The sequence below is a fragment of the Telopea speciosissima genome, chromosome 7, assembly GCF_018873765.1.
Source record: "Telopea speciosissima isolate NSW1024214 ecotype Mountain lineage chromosome 7, Tspe_v1, whole genome shotgun sequence".
NCBI classification, from domain to species: Eukaryota; Viridiplantae; Streptophyta; class Magnoliopsida; order Proteales; family Proteaceae; genus Telopea; species Telopea speciosissima.
The window spans coordinates 57,067,534-57,078,010 of NC_057922.1; the positions used below are offsets into that span (position 1 = coordinate 57,067,534).

Genomic DNA, 10,477 nt, shown 5'->3' on the forward strand with positions numbered 1-10,477 from the left:
CATTGAAGTCGAGTTCAAGCCATGTTTTGAGTCTGTTTCCTTTGTTATTTCACTTTCCTAGTCAGTTTAGGTTACCTAATAAGTTAAGAATTGGGTTAGACCTTTTCTTTTTAGTGTAGGAGTCCATTTATAAGTCTTTTACATAAGGTTGTAACTTGTAAGGGGGGCAAATCACTCTTATGTGTATGATCATTGTACATATAATTAATATATTTTCTTTTCTCATAAAAAAAAACTTGTAAGGGGGGCAAACATTGAACATGAATTTTGATACTAATTAAAATTTTTTCTGCTCTTCATCTCCAGTGAAGATTTTTGTCTTGCGTTTGATTAAGGCTGGTGGGATTGGTGTTTGATCCAATTGACACCTTGCGGTGGGAAGCCTGGGTGGTTCGTTTGTGGGATTTCTGTTTGATCCAATCGACACCTTACGGTGTGAAGCCCGGGTGGTTCTTTTGAAGCTCTCCTTCAAGTTCTAGTTCAAGACTCAATCTTAATTCAAGTTTCAACTTCCAACAAGCTGCTGCCAGAGAGTTTCTGCAACAACAGTAAGTTAGAAGTGATGCCCATCCCCTTCATTCTTCTTCTAATCCTCTACAGCCCTAACCCTAGTTTTCCCCCTTTTGTTTTTAATTTTCCCATAACCTAAGACCTGCGACTATTCTTCTTCCCTTCTAGGTCACATGCAAGGTGATTTTCGCGATAATTCTGTCCAGACAAATCTAATCGTTAGAACCTGCTAAAATTTTGATCGAATCTTCCTCAAATCCTAAGAGAGACTCTATCCAAATTTCATTACCATCTACCCAGCCGATTGTCTGAAATTACACTTTTACCCCTCTCTCATATCTCTACGAGGATTCCTCCATAACTCCAGATTTTACCATCTGATTTAGCAGTAGCTTTCAGCATCTACTCCCCTCCATCCTACCCACACTCAATTTATATATTAAGCCCATTCAACCACCTGATTTCCTGATATTATAAAGCCTAGATTCCATCATCTTCTACCTTTCAAAACCCTAAACCTAACTTGCTGCCAATTCATTCCAGCGCACATTCCTCCATCAAAAGTTAATGTAACCTTCACTGATAGACTCCCCTACACTTGCCTAGCATAACCAACACCTCAAACCCTAACCCTAACCTTAAGTTTGACCAAAAAATCATATTTTGCCCTATTCGGACTACCGGTGCATATCAGACCCTGTTGTCCTGGCTCCTAATTGGTCTCCTACTAATTTAGGACTACATTAGTAGAGGCACCAGAATCGTCGATTATCCAAGAGGTTGGGGGATGAGTTAGTAAGCAGTGCAGTTGTACTTGTGTGTGCCAGTGTAGCTATAGATGAGGAAGTGGATGACTCAAGCTGCTGGACACGTTTCAATATCTGATTAACTAGAAGAGTTTTGTCCCAAACTCCTTTAGCTGTGCTGTGGAAGACCACAACCATATAAGAAGAGTGTTGTTCTCACACAACCACTCATCATAGTCCTTAGAATCAGGAGAAGGAGGTGCTGATAAGAGATACTTCAGTTTGTGTTTAGCATTAATGTAGAATTTAATAGCTTGGGGCCATAACAGATAATTAGAAACTTCACTGTGTTTAATAGAAGTAATCTGGACATTCATATTATTCATAACAGGCTTAGAATCAAGGATCCACAAGTTGAAAACTAGCAATTACAAGTAGAAAAGCTGCCGCAGACAACGACCTTCTCTCAAGGTCAATTTAGATTCAATAAATAATGAAACAAGCCCTTATGAGATGATCAAGAGCAAAGAACATCACTCACAACCAAGGAGAGACAAACTGCAAGGAGAAATTTTGCAGCCAACAGTGAAGTCAAAATTGCATAGGGTAGGAGTTAGCAGTAAAACCTGATAGATACCAGCAACATAGAGAGAAAAAATTTGCAAAATCTCATAATAGTCGGACCAAGGGAAGTAGGTTTCCCAAAAATCGTGCACCAAATTAGGGTTTCGCAAGAACCATAATGAAAATAGATCTAATAATCAAGAGCACGGTAGATCAGACCTTAATAGGGGCAGCAATATCCATATACAATAACCAGATGAGGTACTGAGTGGAGAAAGTGGCAGCAATAGGTGTGCACACCACAAGAAAAAACCCTAAATCTTTAGTGTCTATCAGAACAGAGAGAGAGAAGATGGCAAACAATGATACCTGCTTTGATACCATGAAACCGTACCAAATACAGGAAATCAGTGTTAGCAATGCAAGAGGGAAAGAGAACAGAAGAAGAAGAGAGAAGGGAAGAGGAAACCACAAGCTTTAGGGAGAAAAGACTGCTCACAGTTTGGGCAGAATACCCCAACTGTGAGCTCTCTATTATATTTATACCATAAAGAAAATACAAGGACAAGTATGCCATTGACATAACTCTTATTACATATAAGGACTTAACTACATAATCAATGTGGTTACACTAAACATAATAATCATAAACTTAACAAAATGAAATCTTTCTTTGTCGGATCAGTCATTTGTGGACACTTTATTTAGGTTCCTTACTGATGTGCTAGTTGGTTAAGTGGATCATTCTGTTTCTAAGTTGAAATCCTATAGCTCTTCTCAAATTTTTATATTGAGAAACCTACATGTAATGAGTGCGTGCTTTATCTTAAGCTACATGTAGCCGCTTAGCTTTCTCTCTCTTAATAGAATTTGTTTATGTAGCATGATTTACTAATTTGTATTTAATAGGTCTTGAGCCTTCTGGATGGAGAGCAGAATGTCTTGGCTGATCATCTTCCAGAAAAGCCCTCAAGTGTGAAAGACGCTACTGTTGGTCAGATGCCTGACTTAATAGACACTGGTGACGTAGATGATTTTTATGGAAAGGATGATTTTACAGAAAAGCAAAGTGATCAAGGTGTTGCAGATCTGATGACATCAACCATCCTTGCAACTGATGATCTGTTTGGAGATAGTCTGATTGACGAAAGGTCCGGCCGACAAAAAAATGAAGAGAACGACCCATTTGCAGATGTCTCATTTCACACAGCTGAGGATGGAGAGCATGCCAGTGACCTATTTTCAGGGTTGACTGTTGATGACAAGCAGGTTATCAATGATACTCATTTTACAGTAAATAAAAATGGATCAGAACTATTGGATATTTTTGGTCCCAGTGCTGAAGAGCAGGAACCGGTAAGCCATAAAAAAGATGTCAATGATATTTTGGCGGGTTTTTCTACTAGTAATGGAAATACCTCGGATAACAAGCAACAGCGTAGATTTTCTGAGGCACTCTCTGATGCTGCTCTTTCAAATCCAAGCATCCAATCAAGCAATCCGTTGCCAAATGATGCTCTGAATGGTTTAATTGGGTCTCAAATGGTTGGGATGAGCCCAAATGCTATGTTTCCATTGGGTCCTCTACAGTATGGTATGCCTCCAAACATCATGTTCAACCCAGCTTTTGCTTCACAGACAATGAATTATGGTATGATGGGAAATTATATTGCACAGCAGCAGCTTTTAGCAACAATGTCTAACTTCCAACAGCTTGAAAATCTGAGTGCTCGAGGAAATGTTGCTCTTGGGCATGTTCCTGGCAACAGTGGGGAAGGAGGGTACACTGTGGCCCTCCCTGATATTTTTCATCCGAATGTTCCAATTCAACCTCAGAGTACATTGATGAACAACTCAAAGAAAGAAGAGACAAAAGCCTTTGATTTCATCTCGGTAAGATTGATATGCATACCTGAATACGCTATGTTACTGAAAGTTCTTAATATTGTTTCCATGTGAACAAGGATCAGATTCTTTTTTTTTTTTTTTTTTGTCTTTTTGGTTGGTTGGTTGGGGGGGGGGGGAGGGAGGAATAACAAGGATCAGAAAGAGGATATTTTGTTTTGTTTGAAAGGCTTGGTGTCCATAAAAAAATTTGCCTAGTTGATGTGAATATTTATTTTTGAAGAAACCATCTCAACAATACTCAATGACTACTATTTTCATTTTGTAGGTAATTACCATAGTTATATATTACCTACATTAAATTGAGCTTCTTTATCAAAAAATAAATAAATAAATTGAACTTTAAAGTAATACAATAAATTGAGCTTCTTTATCAAATAAATAAATTGAACTTTAAAGTAATTTTGTGGATTCCCTGTTTATATTTTTTTTCTTGTTTTTGTTTTTTGAGTATTTTTCGATCCATAATCTTCATATAATACACGTACCTGGTGTTCGAAGCAAATCTTTTTTAAGATTTCTTTCAATACTCTTTCTTGATGAGCCCAAAATATTTATTTCTGTATACATGTTTTCAGCAGATGGCAGACATGAGTTATAATTGCCTAACGATCTTTCTGTGCCTGGACATGCCATAGACCGTCGTCTTGTTTTACTGGAAGAAGCCCAAGGCAGTTTTAGGTTCAGTTTCTCAACATGATTAGGGTTGTATCCCATATGGCTGGGATGACATTGATTAGAAATATCGCTAGTACAATCAACTGTAGGCTCATAAGAAATAAATTTATCATCTTATTTCTTTTTTAAGTTAAATTACTTGATAGATATTGTGCCTCATGTTCAGGTGCTGCTTATCTTGCAGGATCATTTGTCAGCAGCTCGTGGTGGAAAGAGGGTACTTTAAAGATCTATACAACCAAATGATTGGCAGTTAAACAGGCCTTCTACCACATGTTTAGCAGGTCTGAGGAGGCTGTATTGTTTCAACTTTCAACAGAGATGGTTAAATATTCTTCTGCAATAAACAGTTTTTGAGCCTCAGAAACATTACCATGATGCATGATCTTGCAGATTCCTTTTGGGATTTTTCATGAAATTTGTACCATCATTTTATGGAAAGCAGGTTGCAGCCGCATAAACTGTTGTGTTTTTTTTTTTTTTTTTTTTTGGGGGGGGGGGTGTGAAGGGTTGAGATTTGTATTATAAAACGGAAGATTTAAGATGTGCAGGTAGCTTTTCTTGATTAGCAGATTCTGATTATAACCGATTGCATTTCTGCCTCTAATTGGTTGGAAATTCTGTGTTCTTTACAAGGATGTTCATGCCCAAATCTGTTGGCTCACTTTCACAATCCCCCTTTGTGAAATTCTATTCTGCCAAAAAATGCAAGCGATTCACTTAAATATAACTCCTAATTTCAGAGCTCTTTGGATTTTTTTCTTTCTTTCTAGGTCGAAATGAATTTCGCTTCTATCTATCTTGTACTTCTCCGTGCACCTCATCATATTGAACAACACTGGTCAAGTAGTAGATTGAACAGAAGATTAGGTATTGCAGAACTTAAATTACTCCACTATACAAGTTCAAAAAGTGACGATGGAATGGGGTTCCCTCATTGTTCATGTTTCCAGTTTTCAAGGATCATCATGCAGGCGGGTTCTTTGTGCCCACTGTATTAGGAGGGACAAATCTGAGGGAGGGTTGTGCTCTGGGGAAAAGGTTATGTGAAAATCGTATTGGGTAAAAATCCTCGCTTGGGTTGAGCAGCTAATCCTCCAATGAAGAGACACATGGCAAGTGATTTTATCCAAGGTTTCAAGAATCAGGAATTGGATCAATAAATTTGGCCAACTCAGATTGCAATTGGCCGTGATCAGTCCTAATTGATGCGGGTGAAAACTGCAAATTGCAGGAAGATCTTGGCCATCATATTGATGCACGTGTACACACCAAGAAAAGTCTTAAGAGGACATCGGAGAAGACTCTGAGGGGATCCTCCGATGCTAATATTAGTTCTCAGAGCAACCACTTGAATGTAAGAGACCAAGGGAAAGTAAGAAAGGATAGCGGTTTGGATCGAGAAGCATCCAATCCTTTACCTGAAATACATGTCTTGTATTTATAATAGGATTGGAGAATATATCTGCCTTGACATGGTAGTAATAGTGCTGGAATATCTCAGCAGAGGGATTCAGTATTAAATATTTAAGCTGATCCGGCTAAAGGGATGTCCGTAATAAATGATTGATATAGGCCGACAATCGGGTACCTACGACTTTCAGCAGGTACAGAACCGGCCAAATGTGAATCTACACGATACGTCATCATACACCTGTATAATTCGGCCTTATCTTCAAATAGACAAGATGTGTATGAGACGTGAACAGTGTGACTTGGCTCCCAAGTCACTCGCCATAAATACACATGTTATTCGTATCTCTACTTTTTCGAATGGCATAGGCCTGTGATACTTAGGATAATAGCCCCGTAATGATGAGATTATCTCGGGGATAGTGAGAGAAGGGTTATAACTATCATGTTTTACCTTATTCTTGCCATGTGTTTATCATACGTAGCCTGAATTATTCTTGGTGTATCATATGTCCCCTGCTCACTACGGCTTATGAAGGCTTGTGGGACCAGATTTGATGTGGCTGGTCTGGGAACTGGTTAGGTCGGGAGACTGAGTGAATGACGCATCCCAACCGCCTAGGCGTCTCCAAAACGACCTTTTATCTATTGTTGAGTATAAAACCACTTGGGGCAGATTAGTGCTAGAAGCCGATCGAGATTTTATCGCCAATCCAAACGGTTAAGGATCCCAACAAGGTGTGATTGAGTGTTCATTGATCACCGACCCAACAAGTAAGTCGGGACATTGTAGGATTCCCGATCGGGGGGCATTTCTGCCGCTGAGTGATTTGGAGCTGAGAAGTCAGAATGGCTTGACGTTCCGTCTTTTCGAACAACTGCGCTGCCACATCAATCGCTTCGAATCTTGGATTTGTTGTTGTGCGATTTCTCAAGGAGCCTTTACCTTTGTCAATTGTCTTCTTGAAACCCAATGACAGTTACCCTTGCAAAAGAAACAGAGAGTTTCTTTCCAATCATATGGGTTAGATGTTGGATATAATACATATTGATATGTGTCCTTCAAACCCGATTTAATTTGATTAAATTAATTAATTGATTTACAAATATTATGTGCTTGTCATAATTATTCTTTAGTGCTACTGCCCACTTTATACCGTTTGTTATTTACAATTTTGGATAGGGTTGGGCAATCTGTTCTATGGTTGACGTATTGTACATTCGTTCAATAGAGATTGGGCAAAAATGTAAATACGGGCACATCTAGTGTTGAACATTGATCCACAAAGATTCCTGGATTATTCACTACTATGTTTTGATTTGCAACGGGAATCTCTAAGAGATACTTGCTATTTATTCGTGTCGTGTGCATTTGTGGTGAGTCAATAACTGATGTCTACCGAAAGGACTGACTATATATCGACCGCTCAGTGTATACAATCCGGATAGTAATAGATGTGATGCTCAATAGGGTTTCCACTGCCCGTATAGGAGGAACATCCAAAAGAGAGTTGTCGAATTTGATTGTGCCAAATCCAAGGCCTTGGTATTTGTGAAGTGTTTGCAAAAGAGAATTTTATTTTATTATTAACAACTTAAATTATTTTGAAAATAGTTTTCAAATGTTTTCGGCCATTCAAAGTCCTAGACACTTGTGATTAATTAAAGTAGATCGGAATCGTGACGGTGAATTTTATTACATAGTTGCGGGGGTCTATTATGCATGTTAGTAGTATGAGGAGAAAGTGTAATAAAACATCTACCGATTGGGGGTTTTCAGGTTATGCCTTTTCTAGAGATTTTTTTTATGAAATTAAGGAAAACTTTATTGTAGAGATTTCTTTATGTGCAAATATAGATAACTTAAAGGGCTACCCTTTAGGATCACATCACTTGGGAAGATTTGAACCCTTAGATTGTAATCTTCAAAATAAACATTCTCTTTAAAAGAGAAGGCTTACGTTAATTTTAAGAACTAATTATTAGTTCTCAATTGCCAATAATGTTTAGAGAGATAAGAGTTGAAAAGAGAAAAGTCTCCTTCTTCAACCTCAAGCTTTGACCATTGGAGAGCAAAGCAAGCTTCGGTGTTCGTGACCTTGTGCTGTATTCCTTTAGAGAAACACCCCACTTGTATGTTCTAGGTGATCATTCCATCCCCATCAAGGTTAGTATGATGTTCATGTATTCAATGAGATCCTTGTGGTTAAAATTTTTTAACTTGATTTTGAATCGATTCGCTTCCGCCGCCACTAACAATTGGCATCAGATCGATGGTTCTTCATTGAATACATTAGATGTTCTTGTTTGCAATCTATGTCATGGTTTTGGGCTTCTATTTTTTGTTCCATGTTCTTCTCTATCTGCTTCCTCTTTTCTAATTTTTTCTTCCATAGGATTTCTTTGTTTTGAACAAGAAAAATCACGCATTCGAACACCCCACATGGGGCATCGTCTTTGCAAAAAGAGAAAGAGAGCGGTGCGGCCAGGAGCACTGGGCGCAAGGAGGAAGGGCGAGGAGGGTGTGGGGGCGGCAGCCTAGCGCTGTGTATCGCTGTCAGCAGGCTGTTGCCTGCGCTTGTGTGAGCAGCAGGCTGCTGCCTTGCGTGAGTGTGGGGCAGCCAACAGCAAAAGAAAAAAAAAAGTTGTGGGTTTGGGATTTGATTTTGGTCATTGTCTTCTTCTCCCATATTCTTGTTTAACTCCATTAATGGAGTTCCTGTTTGAAGGTCCTTCAATGGAGGTTGATTGATGATTCTCTAAGGGTGTTTTGAACAAATTAGGAAGCTTTCATAGTTTCTTATTTAGATTAGAAGTGATCATTAATAAACCTTTGATTTGAATTAATTTTGGAAAGTGTTTCCTAAACTAACTCAAACTCTATATTTCTTTTGTTTTAAAAGGAAAGTAGAATTAGATTGTGATTCTATAATACAAGAGTTGTATTGAGTTTCTATTTCTAAGAGGTTTACTTGGAGACAAATTAATCTTAATTGTTAATTGTTAATTTCTCTCTCTTATCTTCTCCTTTTTATTTTTGAATTAAAATTGAGACGGGACCCACATTAAAATCGAACCATGGGTAAGACCCATGGATCGAGTCACATGGATCGAACCATGGGTTAGACCCATGGATCAAGTTATGTGGATCGGACCATGGGAAAGACCCATGGGTTGACCCATGTTGTGATCCACATGGGGCAACCCACATGGATCGAGCCACATGTGTATGGGTCCATGGATCGATCCACATGGGTTTGACCCACATGGATCAACCAAAATTCTTGTAATTCTATTTTTGCATTTTTTTTTTTTGAAATTTAAGGTCAAAATTGAGATTGATTGATTTTGAATTAATCTAATTTCTTTTTATGACTAATTACATACATTTGTTTCACACTTCAATTAATTAAGAAAATTCCATATTTACACATGGAATTGGGTAATTAATAGATATGGTTTGAAAGACCAATTTTACCTTATTGTTTAAAATGCTATGAGATATTGCTTGGAATGCAATAAAATTCTGTTTTTCAAATGTTAAGTGTTTCAACCAAAATAGCCCTTATACTTTATATAGATTGCTCATCCAAGTGTTGGGTGCTCTTTTGATGTTTGGATTATTTTTAAATGTTAAAATATAATGCCATGGGATGTATTTTGTGCTAACATTCTTTTTTGTAGCATGGAATGGTCATGGGATAATTGTGTGGTGCATATTTTAATTTTATGTCACTTTTCTATTCCCCCCCCTCCCCCCTTCCCCTTCTTCTTTTCCCATTTAATGGTTGTATCTCCCCTTGAGCCGCCCTAATTTTGGAGGGTTTATTTCTCAAGGTTTTCACAAGGATTGTAATTAATAAATTTATTTTTAAGTTCATTGGATATAACTGGTTGAAGACATATTACATACTTTGAGATGGAGAAAGAGGAACTACATCTTTTTGGAGGATGTTGCATTAAGTGGGAGCTTCTCAAGTTTCCAGGCATTAAAGATTGCTTGGAAAATCCCATGACCGTGCCATTTACATTTTTATTAATGTTTATATGGTTTGATATATGCTAGTCTATAAGGTAGCTTATTTTATTTTACGTGTTTCTAGATGCATATGATGTATGAATGTTAGATGTAACATGTGCAATGCATATCCATAATAATTTACCTTATACACTCGACTTTTAAAGCAAGCATTAATACATGAATCTTTAAAACTGTAAGAATCTCGTGACCTCCTATCACGGTGGGTGTAGGGACTATTTTGAAAGCACTTTAGGAACTCCAAAAGGCTAACCTTAGTGAGTAATGAATGAGTCGCTTACTCCCATCTCCGGTGTGATAAAGAATGAATCATGGTGGGTAAGGTATGTCCCTGAATGTGGGTATTATCTCAAAACCATGATTTATTTTGAGTGATAGGTACATACTTGACTTGAATGTGCAATGAACTCCGAAAGGCTAAGCTGTCACTCAGGTGGCCAATTTATTGGAGGTCAATACTATACATAGATTTTGATAGCAAAGAAAATGCATAATGAATTCCGAAAGGTTAAGGTGTGTACATTCCAAGTGCTTAGTAGACTCCAATGCACATTATCAACTGAGAGAGATATTAATTCTGTGAATTACCATTGAAATAGTGATGCACGTTTTCCTTCTTTTT

At 37.8% G+C, this 10,477-nt stretch overlaps 1 protein-coding gene across 1 annotated transcript in view; it reads left to right on the forward strand.

Annotated features, from left to right (window-relative positions):
- The window catches only part of LOC122668114 (protein MODIFIED TRANSPORT TO THE VACUOLE 1-like), a 28,425-nt gene extending 23,717 nt beyond the window's left edge, over positions 1 to 4,708 (forward strand). The window contains exons 5-6 of the mRNA XM_043864686.1: positions 2,730 to 3,713; positions 4,588 to 4,708. Coding sequence (XP_043720621.1) covers positions 2,730 to 3,713; positions 4,588 to 4,629 — 1,026 coding nt within the window. The 3' untranslated portion in view covers positions 4,630 to 4,708. The remainder of the gene's footprint in view (positions 1 to 2,729; positions 3,714 to 4,587) is intronic.
- Positions 4,709 to 10,477: the final 5,769 nt, after the last annotated feature.